The sequence below is a fragment of the Phyllostomus hastatus genome, unplaced genomic scaffold (assembly GCF_019186645.2).
Source record: "Phyllostomus hastatus isolate PE091 unplaced genomic scaffold, TTU_PhHast_1.1 phas_contig_86, whole genome shotgun sequence".
Classification (NCBI taxonomy): Eukaryota; Metazoa; Chordata; class Mammalia; order Chiroptera; family Phyllostomidae; genus Phyllostomus; species Phyllostomus hastatus.
This window is the reverse complement of record NW_025333977.1, coordinates 10,368,412-10,389,521: the sequence shown is the minus strand read 5'-3', so window position 1 is coordinate 10,389,521 and position 21,110 is coordinate 10,368,412. Positions and strand designations below refer to the sequence as shown.

General features: G+C 38.7%; 1 protein-coding gene across 1 annotated transcript in view; it reads left to right on the top strand.

The window, feature by feature from the left end:
• Positions 1 to 17,679: 17,679 nt before the first annotated feature.
• GPR149 (G protein-coupled receptor 149) overlaps positions 17,680 to 21,110 on the top strand; it is a 43,575-nt gene continuing 40,144 nt past the window's right edge. The window contains exons 1-2 of the mRNA XM_045852020.1: positions 17,680 to 18,696; positions 19,668 to 19,860. Coding sequence (XP_045707976.1) covers positions 17,680 to 18,696; positions 19,668 to 19,860 — 1,210 coding nt within the window. The remainder of the gene's footprint in view (positions 18,697 to 19,667; positions 19,861 to 21,110) is intronic.

Sequence of the window (21,110 nt, the reverse complement as noted above, 5' to 3'; positions counted from 1 at the left end):
TTGATAATCCAAATTAAGCATAGTAAGTGGTGATCCCCACCCACTGTTTTCCCGGTGAGTCGAATGCAAGAACTCTAGCATATAAAAGCAGAAAAGTTCCATTTAATTTTTTGAAGTTCATCATAGCTTCTCTTTCTGTGCCATTGTGTTTTCACCGGCGGAACATCAAAGATAATACATATTGTTCTCCAAAGGAATGTCAGAGGCCGCACGGTCCTCTTGCACCGGCTTCATAAAGGATAAACGATTTTGCCTTGCATATGCGGCTTCGCTCCATTTTACTATTTGACATCATGTCAGATGCTGATTTTAAACACCATAACTCACTCAGCATAATTATGCCCTAGTTTATAGCTTGCTATTTTATATTTGAAAAGTACATTATTCATTGTGATCTGAACACTCACGGGACAAATGTGAATATATTACTTTAGTTAGCAATGCTTCGAGCAAAGTGCGGACAATATTAAAATCGATGTTTTCTTTGACTGCTAGCAATGTACACATTATGGAAAATATAAAATTTTTTACCAATACATTTTTATGTTTTGTTGTTGTTGTTCGCTTACAGTTTTCCCCATTTTCCCCCATTATGCTCCCCTGCCCTACCAACCCCCCACCTCCCACTTTCAATCCCCCTTCCCCCCCGTGTTTTTTGTCCGTGGGTCCTTTATACACGCTCCTTGACTTGACCCTCCAGGTTAGTCATGCTATACTGGTATTCAACAAATAGAGACCTAAATACCAGAAATTAGATCTCTTTTCAATGCAATGTAACATAAAAAGTAATAGGAGATGGGATTAATAACTAAAAGGTAAGTACACTTTTACCCTCTTAAGGCAATTTCAAGGTAGTGTAGTATTGTGAAAAGAGTAATGAACCTTGTAATCAAGCAGATACAGTTTTCAATTTCTGTTCCACTACTAACAAGCTGTGTGACACAGCATTTAGTAATTAACCTCCCTGAGACTTTATTCTTATCTGAATAATATGAGATTATATACTACCTACTGGACCATTGTGAAAATTAAATACAATGTGAGTAAAGCATCTAAGAGTGACTGATCGATAATTAATCATTATAGTCTGTATTTTTTGGACTATGAGATGTACATTTTCTCCCCAAATTTGGGAGGAATAATGGTTGTTAATGCTGCTGTTGAGTTCTGTTTACATTTACATTGGCAAAATTTCATGTTATTTGTGTTATTAAATATTTTACCACATTTTTTGCTTCAATTTTTTTTCCTATTTTCTGCCTCTAAATCCTAGGTGCGTCTTATGGTCCAAAAAATACAGTACATTATCAATGTTGCTTTTGTTAAATCTATTTTTAGAACTTGAAGTGTTGAAAGAACAGTTGCCTGGTTTGTGAATTCTTGAACTTGATGATGTTGTTTAGGTGTTTTGTGGCTAGAATCACAGTTTGAAAAAATGTTTAAAAGTTATTTTTTAGAAACAGAATGTTGCTATGAGCCTTGTCTTACAGTTTTGATAGGAGGTTACCAGTAACACACTAAGTGCTTAGCCATTGTCTCACAGATCAAAGTTGTCCGACACATAGCGGTTATTATTATTAAACGTTTGACCAGTGTAGCTTGCAAGATGATTACTGCTGAGAATACAAAGCAGAATCTTCCTGGAAACAGGATACATTGAGATTATGCCAGAAGCGCTGTTGCCGCACACAAGAGGGGAGAAGAAATACTCTGAAAGGGAAAGGCGCATTTGGCTGTTTCTCCACAAGGAGAAAAATAAATACCGGCTAGAAAAAGTAAAACACCATCTGAAGAAAACAGAAAAGTTCTGTTTTAAGCTTAGTTTCTATAAAGTTTACATAAAGGTAATATTGACCTTTATAAATGTAAATTATATCCTAAATCCAACATAAATTTCTATGTAAAGATTTAGAGTATATGTAATAATAATTAATTTTAGTCAGCTCTCAAAACAATTTATTTAGAGTTTTGAGTTCTTAAAAATATATACCATCTTCCTTCAATGTCAGTGTGAGATGGTGTCAGTTTCTCACAACATAGATAAACTGAGTAAAATTTCACCGTCAGAGTTACAGGGTAATTCTTTGAATGGTGTGCCTCATCTCATAAACACATCCTATTACTGAAAGACCACAATTTGCGAAGTGTCTGACTGCAATGAAGAAAATCAAAACCTGAATATTTTAAATTATGTTCATATAATGCCTTCCAATATTACCTTCTAGAAAAAAATGTTGACTTTTTTCGATGGTTAAGATTTCAGAAGGTCTGAATTTATTTCATAAGGCAGTATGTGTCAGAAAACATCAATACAGTGATAATTACATTATTAATGCTTAAGTATAAATTTCTATTTGCTCAAAGCCTCTCCCAAGAATTGTTCAAAAGGTACTGGAGGAACTGAGAGTAAACGAGTTAACAAATGCAACCCACTAAGCCAGCAGGTAATTTATCAGACCCTCTCTTAGTCCAAGCACTGTTCTAAATCCTAGGTATACAATAATGAATGAGATACAACACCATCCCCCTCCTACAGTGCATGATGAAGAAGGAAAGGCCTTTGTCTAAATGACCACTGTATAATGTAGTGAGCACCACCGCAAAGGTACATACTTAATGCTGCTCCAAGGGAAAAGAGGTACTAAGATTTTTGGGGGGTCGGGAAATAATCAGGGAAGTTGGGTAGAACACAGAATGAGTAGTAGAAATACAGTGGATTATAAAGACAGTCATTAGTATTCACACAAGTTAATTACTCAAACTTATAGAGTCATGATCATATACAAATTTCTAGAAAGATCACTTGAGCAGCTTTGTGGAAATGGACTGGAGTGGATGAGGCTGGAAGGGAGAACACAGAAGGGAAGGTTTCAAGAGGGGAGAATTAGGACGGAGACAAGTGAATGGAGGGAAAAGTTGGGTGTGAGGCTACTTAGAAGGTAAGATTCTGAGATTCAGGGGCTCTCAGACACATAAGGACCATGGGAGTGTCCTGGCGACTACAAAGCTCTATGGAAGTTAGTGTACCCCAGAGAAGTGGAGAGAAGCTAAGGAGTCAGGAAGCACTGTCCTTAAGTTCCTGTTCTGCTTAACACCTTGCAGAGTTTCACAAGGACATGGGGACTCTCTGCATGACAGCCAGGCCTCACCTTCAGAGAGTGGCTGCACTGAAGCCACTCTCGCTTGTCCTCAGCTCAGTTCTAGCACGCGCCAGGATCCTTCCCATTGGAGGACGTTTGGCAGTGTTGTTTGCTGTGGCTGGAAACAGGCTCTCCCTTCCCTCAACAGCCACACTGGTCTTTGCAGTGCGGTTTCTCCCTTTAATGTTCATCTTTACAAAAAGTAGCCTCCCCTTTGTCTTTGAGGAGCACACTTTCGGTTTCCCCGAGAAGCTGTTTCCCCAGTTTGCAATCTCTTCCTTATAATAAAGTTTCTACTCTTTGTGCACCCCAGATTTGGTATTTCAGTTGACATTAGGATGGTAGCAACAAGCTTCTGTTGATGTTTCCATAAAGCAGAGTTTAATGCATCAGACTAAATTTATTTTTTACTTTCAGTAACCCATCACAACTCTGTAATAGCAAAATGCTGTAAAAACCCTAAGTCACTAGAGTCTTTACAAAAATTAACTTCAAAAATATTACAATACCTATTTAGCCCTTGAACAATTTATTAGTAAATATTAAAAGGCTGAACCCATCATCTGATTTATGGTTACACTCCAGACTTTAAAAAACTCACTAACTCTGAAGTGGATAGAAAAGAAGAATAAGTCACAATTGTATGACTTTTATGTTTACATGCGAATCTCCATGCTACCTAGGCATTTGTGACAAATCCAGGTTTAAATGGTGGGGACTGATTTATCTATTTGCTTGGTTCACAAAGGCTCAGTGCCTCCAGGCAATCAATCTAACTCTTTGCAGAAAGACATATTATTTGACATTTTTACCACAAAACCTACTGTGTCCTCAATATGCTATCTCCGATGATTCTTAACTAAAATCTCTGTTGGCAGAAAAGTTCAGTTTACTAGGGCTTTTGATAGCTTCAGAGAAACACTTCATGGGATTCTAAAGCACTCAAGCCATACCTCCACTGCTCAGACAAACCTCCAGAGTCCCCTTCAAAAACAAATCCTAGCCCAGCTACTATCGGGCCCATAAAAGGCATACCCTCAGAGCCACAGAGTCCAGACGGAAACGAGTTCTTTATTCTGCTAATTCCACAAGGAATATTTTCTATATTATCAATATCTTTAAAGCCCCATAAGTTATCATGTTCCTGTCAACAACAACTTCAGATAAACACTCCAAATGTAAAAGCAGTTCCCAGCAACTGATAGTCAGTTCTTTCCTTGACATATTGCTGGTGCTTGTCATTCCCGGTGCAAAATTCATCACGCCGAGTATTCTCTAAGCAATCCAGAAGGTTCATGCTGTGTATTGGTTTACCAATCGCTCTGCCCAATTTGTACCTGACAAGTCTTTTGTGTAGGAGTGAGACATTTAGCTAGTGAGTAAATCCAGATGAAAACACACCATCTCAAACTCTGCAAGTTTTATTATGTACTTGTATTTAAAAAAAAAGTTGTTCTGACTGACAGCTGTCAGAAGGAATGGGGGTTGGAAAACTGAAGAAAAGAAGGTAAAGGAATCAAGCCAAAAAGCATATATATGAGGTCTGTCTGGAAAAATTCCAGCCATTGTTAATAAACCAAGAACGGTTTATCAGTGTAACCTGGCAGCCAAGGAGAGTGGACGGGAATACGCACTTGTGAACAATAATGACGTCACTGTACTAGTCAGTGGGGGCAGTCGATGCCTATAGAGCGATAGTGTGTACTGTGTGGCCATCACATTCAAAATGACTGAGTGAGTAGAGCAATGAGTCTGCATCAAATTTTGTGTTAAGCTTGAACATTCCTCCATGGAAACTATTCGGATGATTCAGAAGTCCGCATCTATGGGCAACTGGTGATTGGCTGCTTCATCATGACAACATACCTGCTCATTTATCATGTCTCGTGCAGAGTTTTGGGGGAAACATCAAATCACTCAGGTGACTCAGCCCCCTACAGCCCAGAGGCTGGGTCCTGAGACCTTTTGGTGTCCTGAGACTTCTGGCTTTACCTAAAACTAAAATCATCTTTGACAGGGAAGAGATTTCAGACCATTAATGAGATTCAGGAAAATACAACAGGGCAGCTAATGGCAATTGGGAGAACTGTGTCTATGTACAATGTTTCTTGTATCTTGTATTCATCTTCAATAAATGTCTCTATTTTTTATAGTACGTAGATGGATACCTTCTGGACAGACATTTAGTGTGTGTGTGTGTGTACCACAAAGACACAGACAATAGACTGGTAAGAGGCAGAGGGAAAGGACCTTGGGGGCAGGTGGAGGTGAGCAAAGGGTCAAGGGGAGGAGGAGGGGGAGGGGGGATGGGAAGAGACTTCACTGGAGGTGATGGGCGCACCATGCAGTGTGCAGATGATGTTTCACTGAGTTGTACACTTGGAACCTGTTTGGCTTTGTAAAGCAATGTCACCCCCAATAAATCCAACTTTAAATAAGTTCTTGATTAAAAATGTTCTCTGCAACAGGGTCGAATGCTTATGATGGTGATTAAAATGAAGAGACTCATAAGCTTTCCAAAAAAGAGATCATTTATAACCAAAAAAAAACTTCTTTGGATGAGTTTTATGGCATAGTAAATTACTATATTGTACACACTTAAACTGTTAACAATCTGTTGTCATATGCAAAAGGAAAATGATAAGGAATATTGGTAACTATTTGACTATACTGTGGTAAGAGTAAATAAGATCACAATGTAGGTGAAATTACGTAGTAAATTGAATCACTTTACCATAAAAAAAATCAAGCGTTCTATAGAGAAAAACACTAAGATGAATCATTATTTAAAGGTGCTGGAGGGTAACAAAAGAGGCTATTTCTGTAACCCTCTCTTGAATGGCTCATGCCATGCAAATCTGCTGCCTGTTTTATGAGGAGGCACCCGGGAGGAATCCACTGTTCGCTGCAGCCAGGGAAACAATGAAAACCCAAAACAGAGTGTTATCCATTTTCAAGTAGCAGGCAAACTCTGGAAACAGGGAACAGAATGGTAGTTACCGTAGTATTTGTTGTTGTTTTTTTTTAGTGGAAATTACTAATTCTTAATTCTGATGTAAAAAACTTCATCTGTATTTATGCCTTGTGATTCATATGTTTTCAGTTTTAATGAATAAGACCACTGCCCTGGTCCATTTAGAATCACCTTTTTCTATAGGAAAAGGTCAGGATCCATTTTACTTTTCTCCATAAAGTAAGCCATCCCCTACACTACGGCTCATCCTTCACGGGGCCATGTCTGGGATGTAAGTTGTCCCATAAACACAGGCCTGTCTCTGACTCTTTTCTGTGTAACTGGTAGGTCACGTGTTCTTGTCCAAAGATTATCCTACCATTAGAAAAATGCCCTCACTGTTGTATTGCTCCTCTTTTACAACACTGATTTAGCGGTTTGTGGGCCTCTTTTTTTTTACATAAACTTTAAGTTAAATTTTCTGAATTTTTCAAGAAATTCAACTAGAATTTTGATTGAGATTACATTAAATATATAGATACATTTATTAAAAAATACATAATTTCAATCCTAAATCATTTTAGCTAAAATCATGGATATGATTTATTTAGATAATTTCTTATGGCCTTTTATTCAAATTTTCAAGTTTTCTTTAAGTAGGGCTTGAGTACTCATGGTTAAATTAATTTCCAGACATTACATGGTTTCTATTACTTCAAGTATTGAAATTATGAAAATACATCTTTCATTACATTTCTATCTGGTAATTGCTCTATTGATTTCTAAAAATTTATCTTTCACCCAACAAGCAAATTCTTTTTAGTTGTAATAATTTGTCTGTAAGTTCTTTTACTTCCTGGGTTTATGATCCTATTATCTGCACATAATGATATTTACTGTCTTAACTTTCATGCCTCCTTAGTTCTGGTTTCTATTTTTCCCTCATAACATTGGCTGAGATGTCCAGCAATGTGTTAAACAGTACTGGTAATAGTGGGTATACCTGTCCTGCTCCTATTGGTGGACAACTATCCATGCATATCGTGTGTGTCTGCATGTCTTGCAAGCAGAGACACATTGCTATTCTATATTCTATTTTCAGTGATGTCTGTATCCAAGGTAAAAGGCAGGTTTGTTTACAGCCTTGAAAGAAAGGGATAGTGTCTCCCTCCAGAGTGAAGGGCAGGCAAGCTTACCACAATTGGTAAACTCTTTGCAGTCTCCAACCCAGTTCAGGACACCTCTCCTTCAGCAGTAACTCCACTGCCAGTGCAGGTGTCACCTTGGCCCCTGCACTGACCCTGTGGGCATTTGGGCTTGGGAAACTAGCAAAAGAAAATACTGATATTCTAATTCTATTGCTGTAACAAAGTCCTTTATTTGTGAACCAGGAATCCTCTATATTCTGCTGTGAAACTGCAACAAGTCAACTAATTGGCTGGCATGTAAGGTAACATCTACAAGCTTTTGTTTGTAACAGTCCAAAACTGACAGCGTTACAAATATCCAACTATGATGAAATCAATAAATTGTAAATAGTTATAAATTAGGAATACCATACACCAGAGAAAAAGAACCACTATATTAAAAAAAAAAAACATGGATGAATCTCAAGTATGATGTTGAACAAATGAAACTAGACATATATAATTAATTTTTCCAGGGAAATCTAGTCTGTGATTCTGCATTAGAAGGCAGGACACTGGTTACCCTCAGGTTGCAGTGTGTATGGGATTGGTGGGGGGGATAACTGGAGTGACACAGAGGGCCTTATGACCTTCTAATAACATATTTCTTCATTTCAGTGCTATCTGCACAGGAGAGCTCACTTAGTGAAAAGCTACTGACTTGTACATTTATCATTTGTACACTTTTCTGTATGCATGTTATATTCCAGTGGGATTTATAGAAAAAATGTTTTCATTGGAAAAGAGCTGACAGAAAATAATTGGTGAAACAGAACAGAGAATCAAAAATAGACAAAATTCATATGGGAAAATGCTATACCTGTATATTAAAGAAGTCATATTAAATCAGTTGGAAAAAATAGATTACATAAAATTATGCTGGAGCACTGGATCACCACTTGAGAAATAAAAATCAAGCAAATCCTTTTCTAAATCCTTGTACTAAAATGTGACCAACAGGTAAATATTTAAATGCAAAAAGAGATCCTATGCTGGTATAAAAATTATAATTTTATGCTTTTGATGTAAAGTATTTTGTTTCACACAAAGGAAAGTATGAATCATTTTGCATTAAAAGTAAAAATTTCCTTTTAAAATAAGCCATAAAAAGATTATCAAGTACCCTTGAAAGACTGTCTTAGATGCTGGCACTCATGAGACTGAATTCCTCCAAGTTGTTCGGTGACATTTGTTTTGAACAAAAGGAGAGAATGACAAGGATGACCTTTATCCAAGCCTTTTGCTCCAAGAAAGCAGTAATAATTGAAAGATTTCTATCCTTTAAGTTCTGGGAAATGGCCAAATCCAAAGAACTAGCATATTCTGGTATTTTCCCAGATAAGACTCACGTCCAATTTTACCAATAATTCCTCCATTCACTTGCCTCTGTACAACCCAGGCCCACTCCTTTCTTTGAGTTGTTTCTCATTAGTGAATACTTTCTCAATTGCAATAGCTGAAATAAAATAATTTCTTAAAACATATAAAAATAGAAATGAATCATAAACATGACCATAATATAATTAGCAAATTCAGAATGAATATCTGAACATACAGGATGGGACAAATATAAGTTTACAGTTATGAGTATGCAAAACACAGTTTATTACTATAATAATATTTATTAATTTTTGTATAATTTTCTATACAAACAACTATAAACCTATCTTTGCCCCACCATGCATAAAGTTCTTATTTCCTTCATATACAATATGCACTTATAAACCAGTATTTTTCACTTAGCAAAGTGACCAAAATTTTTTTTCTTAGTTAAGAATGCTCAGTATTAGTGAGAATGAGGAAGAAATGGACAGTCTTAATATAGTTAGGTGTATGTTACTGCTACTGGTATGAGTTTGGGGCAAGCCCATAGCCATATTTGTCAGGCTGTAAAGCAACTCTGGCCCAGCAGCTCTAGTGTTAAGAATTTATTTTACAAAAAAATGCCTTGTTATATGTACAAGGATGTTCACTCACATTATTTTTAGAGAAAAACAATAGGGTAAAAAACTGACATTCTCTTCAATAAGGAACTAATTAAATAGATCATGGCTTATCCATACAGTCAAATACAAAACAGCTATATAATAGGAATGAAGTGCTGCTATGAATTGATCTCCAAGATGAGTTGATCCATAAAAAAAGATATAAGTATATAACATATGTATATAGATTCCATTTGTGTGTACATGTAAAACTGTGAATAGTTATTACTTCTGCACAGTGAAAGCACAGTTTTTTTCCGTAGTTTTGTTTTGTTGTTTTTTCCCCATTCTTTTGCCATAATATTTAATACATTTTCCAATCTGACTTAATGGTTTTCATGTCAAATTCTTTCTGAGACAAATCAATTTTAAAATATATTATTTGTATGTACCAATTTGTCTCTTACCCTGGTCCTGGCTAGCCTGGCCATATTCCCTCCAACCCCCATGCCTACCCCCACCAGCACCACCACGTGTGTCAGCCCGGATACCGCAGGCCTACGGTCTCTCTCTCTCTATCCATTTATCTCTCCTTTTCTCTCTCTGCCCCCACCCCCACTCCTTTTTCTCCCTTCTTTTCATCGCTCATTTTGTTCATTTGAGGGTTACATGGAAATGGCATAATATGCACAGTGACTTTTGCGGTTCTCATAGGCACAGAACAAGGAAGAGGAAAGGAGATAGATGCGTCAGGACAGGGGCTTCCCGTGTACCGGCATCCGCTGGCGAGCCCAGAGCTGAGATGGTGTGGCATTTCACTTCGAAGGAAACTGCCTGGCATGGGGGTGAGGAGACCAGGAACTCTTCATTAATTATTCCAAGCTCTTGTGATGCTTTTCATCTGAGCTTTTGAAGTTCTTTACGACAGGTGTTAATATCCTGTCTGTGAAGATAGAGAAACCGAGCCACCACCGAGATTAAGTGGCTTGTTGAAGCAGGAATCACATTCAGGTTGTCAGATTCTCCACTACGGTGACCAGAGAATCAATATCACTTTTCACCTTTACAGGACGGTTATTTCTAATCCCTCACCATGTCTCTCTTTCATTCGAGATTTTAAAAGCTCATAAATAAGCTTTTCATTTTAAGTACACCCAAAACCTTGGAGTATTTCTCACTGCATAGCCCAGAAACACTGCTGCCCTTGGAAGTAGACAACGCACGAGGAAAACCAGAAAGGTCGATTTAAATTCCACCTCTGTCACTGAACTACAGTATTATCTTGAAAAATGTATTTTGCTTGCATGTGCTAATTTCTCAGCTGTGGAGTTGGGATAAAATTTCACTTCCCTTAGGAAGGTAAGAGCTACTGAGCTAATTTCTTTAAAACCCTTGGAGCTCAGCGATACTAATGAAAAGAAAGAATTGGTGGCCATCTGTGTTATTCTATTATTCTATCAGAGTTAGGACCTCAGAAAGTTGTATCATCTCAGTCCTTTTCCCCAGAAATCCCTCTGATTTATTGACACTCACAGGATGTTTGCAAAGTCAAGAAATCTAGAAGAAAAGTAAAGTACATGTAATGCCATCTCTATAAACCAAGCTTCTGTCTCTAGAAAACCACTTCGCTTACCAGCACTATAGCATTAAGTGGGTAATTTACTCTCTGCGCCTCAGTTCCTCCACCTGAAAAATGAGACTAAATCTAACACCCACATCATAGGATTGTGGAATTAAATGAGTTGATACATGTAAATAACTTAGAAAAATGTTAATGCATTATAAGAACTAAATAAATATTAGCCATTGTTATCATTATCATAATTTCTTTTTGGTTTCTGAAAGTTTATTTTTTTCCCATTACCATTTAGTCCCTTTATACCTGCTCCCTCCTGCAATCACCACACTGTTGTCCATGTCCATCAGTCCTTTTTCCTTTCTGCTCAATGCTTCCACCCCCTGACCTCCTCCCCACTTAGCAGTCATCCTGCTCTCCATCTATGAGTCTGTCCCCGTTTTCCTTCTTAGTTCAGTTTGTTCGTTAGATTCCACATATGAGTGAATCACATGGTATTTGTTTTTCTCTGACTGGCTTACTTCACTTAGCATTGTGTTCGCCAGGTCCATCCATACTGTCACAAAGGGTAAACTTTTCTTCTTTTTTTACAGTTGAGTAGTATTCCATCATGTAAATGTCCCATAGTTGTTTTATCCACTGCTTCCAAATCTTAGTGATTGTAAATAATGCTGCAATGAACACAGGGGTGCTTATGTTCTTTTGAACTAGTGTTTTGGTCTCCTTTGGATATATCCGGAGCAGTGGGACCACTGGGTGAAAATGCAGATCCATTTTTAACTTTTTGAGTTATCTCCATACTGCTTTCCACAGTGGCTACACCAGTCTGCATTTCCACCAACAGTGCAAAAGTGTTCCCCTTTCTCCACATCCTCGCCGGCACTTATTGTTTGTTGATTTACTGATGATAGCTAAATAAATGTTAACCACTGTTATCATTGTTGTTATTGATATTATTATTAATTATATATAACTTATATATAATTATTGCATGCAATATATGTGTAATATATAATTATTACATATGTTAGAATACATAAAGTATAGATGTTTCTAAATCTTACAAATGACTTAAACATTCTACCAATGGGAGGTTACTTTGCATTGAAATGTTTCTATTTTAGTTAAATCAAGAATCAACAATTTTTCTCCTGTAAAAAGCCAGATAGTAAATATTTTCAGCTTTGTAGGTCACACAGTCTCCATCACAACTATTAAGTTCAACTCCATTGTTGTAGCTTGAAAGCAACCATAAGACTTACACAAATGGACATGGATATGTTCCAATAAAACTTTTTTACAAAAAGAGACCATAGTTTACCAACCCCTAAAATAAATCAAGAAACATTTCAAAGTTACTGCTTTTATTCAGTTAAGTAAACTGGGATCTTGATAAGAAAATCACCCCTCCTGCCAAAGACATGAGATAAAGTACATCATCCATTACCAAGCCCCAGATACTACCTCAAGGCGAGATACTGATGCTCCCACAGGACAACGTGCTCAGATTAGAAAGCAAAGCCATAGCACTGAGCACAGACAGAAGCCACTGGAAGGGCAATGAGTGGCTTTCATTTGGCAAAGGACTCGAAAGAGCCACTATCTCTGAGAACATGTTGATAAAGCTTTGGTACTTAAAGTAAATGTTAACAATTTATAGATGTAGAGATTAAGAGGTTTCTGAAAATACTAATAAAGGCCTTATTTAAAATGGAGCAATGTCCCAGAACACATTGACATGCAATAAGAATGATGGGGAAGGGGCACATTATAATTAAGGATCAGCATAAGACTGAGCATGCCAGAGAAAAGAAATCCTGACCACACAAGAACGAGGAACTTCTCTCATAGCTACCGAAAAGTTTTCACAAGTTCCCCAGTGAAAAGAAATTAAAAAGTAATCAGAACTTCTTTGTATAATACTTATGGTGATAGTACTTGGCTCGAGATATTATTTTACCCTTGAGATTTTGAGATGTTGAAATAATTTCTTTGAAACCTTGTCGTTCAAATGGACCCAGTGAAAATAAGGTATAGGGGGCCCCTTGCATTATCTCATCACTAACTTAAGGCTTGGTCAATTTGCTGGGCATCAAGACATTTTCATCCTAAGCATTACATGTTTATTGTATTGAATCCCATAGGATGAAAGTTTATTATCAGAGAGAAATTTAGAAAAGAAGGTAGTATGAAAAATGACTACACCATAGCTTCATAAGAACAGATGCTATAATGCTCTGTTTACCACCAATGCACATTGTCTGGCCTTTAGATGCTCAGATAGATGAATAAATGAATGGAAGCTCATAGCTTACAGTTGTGTTTAAAGTAGCTATACATTGTTGATATTTTTATCCTACAGGATCGGTTCAGTCATTGTTAATCTCTTTAGCAGCTTCACACAACTCCCCATAAAACCTCTCCCCCAGCTATTGCCTTTGTTAAAGGCTGGTGGACCTTATATAACTATGAGTCAAGGTCATTGTCCAGAATGAGTAAAATTAAATATGCATTGACCATTAATAACAAACCTTATTTCTCTCTATAGTTGTTCTACATTAACACATAAACATATATAGGACATATATGTTTGTCATATAGGAACATACCTATATATGATGTGTATATACATGCATCATTTATGCGGAAACACCTCCAAATTTTTGTCTCATCCAGGAATAAGTTAAAAAATCATAAAATTTCCTATTTGACAAACCTTTGGGTTGACGATGTATTTAGCACATTTCACAGTCAGGTTCATGGAGTTAGTCTCTTTGACTTACAGCCAAGTTACCTTGTGTTCTTACTCATAGTTACCAGATAGTGTTAAAGATTATACATTTCTGATGAGACACTGAAAAAAGAAAATAAATCACAACATTTGGGTTTATTCTCTTATGATGCCAAATTTCTAGTCACTTCTTTGGAAAATTATCAGCTAAAGCAGAGTATACATGTATTTTATATAAGCTAGATATTATATATAATCAGGTATATTATAAATTTATATATTTATCATATATGTTTATAAAATCTAGATTGTATTTCTGTTATATATGTATGTATATATGAGATCTTCAACTTTAACTTCACTTCAACTTTAATGATTAAGTTAGTATGAGTCTTAAATTGGATAAGTCCTCTAAAATATTTTGGCTGCATAACACTATATTTCTAGATACAGAGAAATAGTATATCTTTACAATTAACTTTATCTATGATGCCTTTTTTATTTTCATATAACCAGACTAAATGTTTCCACTTGGTTCTGTGTTTACTTTCTTTTGCCAAAGCCCCACATTACTACAGATGTTATTTTGCCATATTCAACTAGAATTTTTTATGTCATTTCCTACTCTGAGGATTTTCAGATATAATGTAGACTTTTAGAGAAATGAATTGCCTGCAGTGCTTTGCAAAGGTATAATTACATCAAGGACTTCATAAACTAAAAACCTAATTAAATTATTGCCATGCAATTCTCTGTAGGTTGTTTCATAGTCTATACTGTTACATTTAGTATGTGTTTTAAAATAACCAAAGAAGCAAGTGAGACAACAATGAATAAGTCTTCACTAAGTTGTTCTGGCATAATCATAATTTCTATTTAAACAGATATAAATTTGTGTTATTAAGGAATTTGAAGACAGAATTTTAAATAATTGAAGACATAATAATTGAAGCTTCGTAACTGAGACAGAGGAATGAGGCTCACTGACAATAACAGAGTAAAAAATTTTAAGGCACAAAAAGGCTTCTCAGAAATCTTCCTAGTTTCCTGGTTTTCTAAAAGTTATATGAAAGGCATTTAAAGTGACTTTTTTCTATTATTATTATCTCAGGAGGATATTGTAAAGAAAAGGAGATTACAGCTAAGAGAAGGGCTTACAACTTTCAAGAAATTTGTATATCTATATCTATGTATCTATATATCTATATATCCATGCATAACATAAAGCTTAGTAAACAGTTGTTTATAAATTAAAATTTTGGAGAATGAGATATTCGATACATGCTTTTTGAGAACAGCAATCAAAAGCACAACTTTACAATTGTTAACATCCACCGGAAGTGTTCCCAAGCATGAGGTGCTAAGAAGAGGCAATTAGAAAACGTAAGTCTGCTGTGATTAAGAATGCAGAGCCAGGCTATGATTTTAAAATCTGGCTCCACCACTTTTGACCCGTGTGGGGGCAACAGTATACCTAATCATAATAGGCTGAGCTGGGTTACCACTCACTAAAAATCAACCCCCCCAAACTCAGTGACTTACCCAAAAGCTTTTATTTCTTACAAAGAAATACAAAGCTACTACAGGTTCCCACAGACTCCAGGACAACCAAGATCCTTCAGCTGGCCCAACATTTCAGGCTCCTTGAGTCTTATGCCATCTTCATACTGACAAGGGCCTCCATGCCACACAGGGAAAGAGGGAGCATGACCAATCCAAGCACCAGCTCTTGCAGGCTCCCACCTTTTATTTGATGAGAATATAGATTATTGTGAGGTAGGCAGAAAAGAAAATTAAGATGATGTTAACCTGAACTATTTGTTTATATGCTCCAATTTTAGAACTTAAAAGGGCTTAAAAATAATCCAATGAAGCCCTCTTATTTTACACATGTGAAAACAGACACTCAGAGGAAGTATAAGAACGTTGGCCCAAGGTTACAGAGCTAGCAACTGCAGAGTCCGGAATCAAATTCAGATATTTCTTCTAGCTCCCCACTGGCTGCAATTCCACCACCAAGCTTTGGGTGTGTGCTAACATCCTTGCCTCTCCTGTTATAGCCTAGAGACCAGGGCAACATGGTGGTTAGGCGTCCCTTCTCCAAATTGTATTTAATAGAAACCCCCAGAAATGATAATGATAGAAGGAATGTCCCTAAGTCTCAAATGGTATTGCAACAGCTATTATTAATTTTGATTCATTGTGTTTTAACAATGGGATACTTATTGGCCAACTCAACTAACTGAAAATCAAGAATTAAATACCATATTAAATAACAATATTTTTGCTTACAGCAGGAAAGAATATGATCTGAGAGAAGAGACAGAATAGCGTGCCACAGAACTTTGGACATGGTCAAAAATAAGATATGTTTATCATTTTGTGCTTTCTGAAGCAACACTATTTTGAGAAGAATTTACTCCCAGACCTTTATCTCGTTGCACTGCAAGGTCTATTGTTATCAGTAGGGAGAGCTAGAGTGCTGAGCTGGCTGTCACAGGTGGTTGTGTTTCCATTTGCTGAGTAAAGCGGAAATCAACCAACACATCAAGATAAGCAGAGGACCTACTGTGTTTATTGAAGGGTATGGCTGACAATGACGAATATAATCCCTTTGCACTTGAACAGACTCAGGTTCAAAATGTAGCTTCAGCTATCTACTAAATGAAAGGTATGATCAGAGCTCTATTACTTCCTCCAAAGAGCATCACAATATCAACTTTCTCCTTTCTCTTAGGTTGCTTCCATTCAGACCCCAGCACTATGTGGGGCAGGCCGCCCTCAGGTTATGAGGCTGAGCTAAACAGGAACGCTTTAGGGTAGCTACCCCAAAGCATCCTGGGAAATGGCTGACCACGACTACTGCTGTCAGTTCCTTCTCTGCCAAGCAACTCATCTTGCAGAACTGACAGTTTTTATAAATGAGTTCAGAGATGCAATTATTCTTCATAACGGTCCTGGCAACATTCTGACTAAAGATGCCTTTGTGAGGTAACCGCCCTTTCAGGCCTTTATAATATCATCTGACTTCAACAACTAGAAATATTATTTGTTCAAATGGTAGCTTGTTTGACTTAATGACATTGACAGAAAATAGTTACATGCTTAAAGCTAGTATGCCTCTATCCAAAGACTGCAAAATCTTGTTTAGTGTAATGAGGACCACGATGACATTTTTATTATGAAGTGCAATATATGTTCTTTTCAAAAAAGGAAAACAAAGGTGGTATACCCTATTTTTAATAGCATTAATAATATTCTTCCTCCAATGGATTATGAATCAGAGAGGTCTAGGGAAGAATAAAAGTAGCCCCTTCTCGGGGTAGCTTGGTCTTCTCAAAGGTAGCATTTGCCACTCACATCAAACCTCAGCAAGCATTTGGGTTAGTTTTATATTAAACCAAAGGGGCAGGCTTAGCCAGGACACTGTTTCTTGTTTTGAATGAGGCAAGCTGAGAAGATGGCTATCATTTTGCTCGTTCACTGAACTCCCCTCCCTTTTGTTCCAGCTCTTCTCCTGCTTGGAGCTGACTCCTCCCTCCTTCCTGCAGCTCTGAGGATCACAGACTGAAGAACACCGCGGTTCAGAAGGGGAGCTGTGCTCTGTGTCTCTCGTTCTATACCTCTCTCCCTCTCTCCCTCTCTCTCCCTGTCTCTCTCCCCTTCTCTTCCTCCACCCCGCCCCCACCCCTCTCTGAATCGGCAAAGCTGAAGTCTATCTGATAATCTCTCTGCCTCTGAATCCAGCTCTGGAAGCGAATGCATCATTTTACTGCTCTTAAAAAGTGAATAGAGTTTGATTATCTCAAGCTACAAACTGCTTTGCTCCCTGAGAAGGACCCGAAAGGATCCAGACAGCATTGTTTCCAATCTGCCTGAGGAGCTTTTGCTTTCACGCCTGAAACTTGATGGTTTCAGGAGCGAGGTTTTGGTTTGTTTGTTTTTAATTGAAATGTTGAAAAGTTTCTTATTGATGCTTTAAACGGAATTCAATTTTTAAATATGGGTTGAATCAGATCCAAAGGAGAAATGCCTGACCTTTTTTTTTTTCTGCTCGGCTGACGGGGGAACCTCTACAGGGAAACTTAGTAGAAGAAAATGAGATCTGATTTGCAACTAACAGCCATGCTGTGTTTTGAAAGGGAAATTAAATATTGACCAAGGACAATGTCTTTATTTCTCAGTAACTTATCAACAAATGACTCTAGCCTATGGAAAGAAAATCTTAATTCGACAGACCTTTTAAATCCGCCAGGAACTCTGAATATCTATCTTTTCTGCCTGACATGCTTATTGACTGTGGCCGCCCTGGCAGGCAGCGTTTATTCACTAGTTTCCCTGCTGAAAATGCAGAACAGAACCGTTGTGTCCATGCTTGTGGCTTCCTGGTCTGGGGATGATCTCATGAGCGTCCTGTCGGTGACCATCTTCATGCTTTTGCAATGGCTAAACGAGGTCCCCGACTACTTGCAGTCTCTATGCACCACCTCTGCCTTACTCTATTTATGCCAGGGCCTCTCGAGCAACTTGAAGGCGACTCTCCTAGTCTCCTACAACTTTTACACGATGCACAGGACTGTAGGGAGCCAGGCAGCCTCCAGAAGATCCAGCCAGGTGCTCGGCGTGGCATTGACCGTGTGGGCAGCCAGTCTACTGCTCTCCGGGCTCCCACTGTGTGGCTGGGGCGCCTTCGTGCGCACGCCTTGGGGTTGCCTGGCAGACTGCTCCAGCTCCTACGTGCTGCTTCTCTTTGCTGTGTACTCTTCAGCCTTCGCACTGCTCGCCGCTCTCTCGGTCCCGCTCATTCACCAGCTGCTGTGTTCAGATGAGCCGCTGAGACTCTATGCCAACTACCAGGAAATTTCCCGCGGAACTTCTACTCCCGGGACCCCATCAGCTGGAGAGAGAGTGCTATCCCTGTCCCCAGATGATGCACTGGGCCCTGCTCTGCGTTGCTTTGCGGGATGCTCCCCGAGCTCGGATACTGTGTTTGGGCCCGTTCCGCCCGAGAGAGCTGAGCACGCGCGCGGCCCGGGGCGCCTTGCCGCCGCTGGGGCTGCAGCCAGCAGGCGTGAGAACCCGGGGACCCTCTATGGCACCAGGAGCTTCACCGTGAGCATAGCGCAGAAGCGCTTCTCTTTGATCCTAGCGCTGACAAAAGTCATTCTTTGGCTTCCCATGATGGTAAAAGTACAGTTGCTCACTGTGCGCGGCTGGGGTGTGTGTGCTAGACGGTGTGAGTGCATGTTGGGACCAGCGTCCCTGATTTGGAGTCACCAAGAGACACCGCAGTTAAGTCCGCTTCCAGTTGTAGCTCGCACCGTTTTAAAGACGCACTTGTAGTAAAGCAGTTGAAGGGGAGCGAAGATCCGCAGAGACGCCTCTGATACCAAATGCTTTCAAAATTAAAATTGGGGAGGGGAGAGCTTGGGGCGTTAGATACTTAGTTTTACTAGGTCTATCGCAGCTACGGGTATTCTCTTTTATAGCAATACCTAGGAGTATTCAAAAAGGGAGGTAGTTATTTTTTTAAAAGAGGGGGTTGTTGTTGTTTTGTTGTTGTTATTTTTCCCCCAATCTTCTGTTGCTCTTCCCTTCTCTCCACCCCAGTCCTGCCTGGAAAGGAGGAAACGCCCATCCCCAGCAGGAAGGGAGGAGAGGCACAATCAGTAGAGGGGGAAGAGAGGGGACCAAACAGGCTTTTTTGTTCCAGCCTCCATGAGGGATCCCAGTTGAGAGGTGGCAGGTGGGCATCCTGCTATGACAAGCAGGCCTGGGTGGAGGTGAAGGTCCAGGGATGTGACAAAGGGCCATCTGGAGTAACAGGTTCAGCTTTCACACACATCATCTGCCTGTGTTCCCAGTAGCATTCTCCACGTTGTGGACTGTGCTGCATGGTGGAGACCTGAGCTGGCAGCAGGCACACACTGGGCACTCAGCAGTGTAAACCTCCCAAGTCCTGTTCCACCTGGAGCCTCAGAGACCCCAGTAGTCCGCCAGTAAAGCCAGGGCTGCCAGCCCAGAAGCAGAGCTTCTGGCTCTCAGGCAGTGAAGGGGCCAGGAGCAGAGGTCTGGGGCCTCATGCTTGGGGGAAAGGCCCCGGGGAAGTACAGAATGTGTTGCTGGGATATGTCTGAAGCTCTCTGCCTTTGCAGATCCACATGGTGGTCCAGCACGTGGTGGGTTTTCAGAGCCTTCCCTTCGAGTCACTCAGCTTTCTACTAACGCTGCTGGCCACCACTGTAACCCCGGTGTTTGTCTTGTCCAAACACTGGACCCACTTGCCTTGTGGCTGCATCATCAACTGCAAGCAGGACGCGTATGCAGTGGCATCAGATGGGAAAAAATGTAAGTCCTCCACAGTGCAGCAGTTGGGAGCAATATGTGTACAGTCAAACACAGAAAAGGGGTCTGTTGAGAAAGTTGCCTGAGTAGAGACGAAGAGTCCGAGAACAATGCAAATGGTAAACAGAGGGAAGACGTTATACTTTCTTGGCACCGTGTTGGAAAGAAGTTTAAAATGAGACAGGCTTAAAACAACTCTGTGAAGTGCTTATATATTGAATAATGATTTTAGGTAGAAAGAAAGAAAGAGAAAGAATTTATTCAAAATAGCATAAAGTCAACAAAGACTGTTAGGTTATTAGACTCAGTGTGTAGCTCTTGCACAGAGTAGAAAATAAATCCATCTTCCAAATCTGCATTAAGAAGGCTGTAGCTGAAAAGAGATGGACTCTCTAAAGAGTTAAAAACTTATTATGTTATAGCCCATTTTTATTTAATGGAACAGTAAAGAAAAGCATTTTCATTATTTTGCTGCTTGCATTCTTCCAGGAGTTTTGGAGAGTTTTCAGTGTAAGCAATAAATGCCTAAAAACAGTTCCGAAACACAATTTAAGTATATGCCTTTGCTTTTGGAAAACACACAAAACAAACCATGAAACACATGAGTTTTTAAAAAGGGAAAAGGTGGCAGAGTTTGTCAATGTATGTTGTGTATGAATCTAGCCATGCTATTTACTTTAAAAAACAACAACTATGCCTTCAAGAGTAACCAGGCATGGGAGTGAGCTGATGCTAAAACTCACTAGGGTGCAACTGGTTCCATGCTGAGACAGGAAAAGTTGAGGAATGGCCCATGTATTTTGACTCTGCTTGGAAGAAAAAGGATACTGTTTCATTTTTACAGACAAAGATAGGATGTATGTCACTTAAAAAATCTAAGAATGCATCAATGCATGCTCAAGTACCTGTTCTATTCATTGTCCTTTGCTCAGAATAAGCAAAAATATTATTTTTTAACAAAGAAGAAAGGGTAAACAATTCATATCAGACAATTTTAAAAGTGTAAAAACTAGAGAATATGAAACAGTATATTCTGTAATCAATTCTGCAACAGGGTTATTTCATAAATATTTTGTAACCATTGACAGTCAAGATCTTGTCAATTTCCATGTATTATTAACATTTAAATTTTAGTACATCTAAATATTTTTCAAAAGACCAGTAGATTTTTTTAGTGTTAAGGATGCCATAAGTTTTATTGTTGATAAATGCTCAATTTATATCTTAAATAAAATAGCTGTAGAATTTAAAAT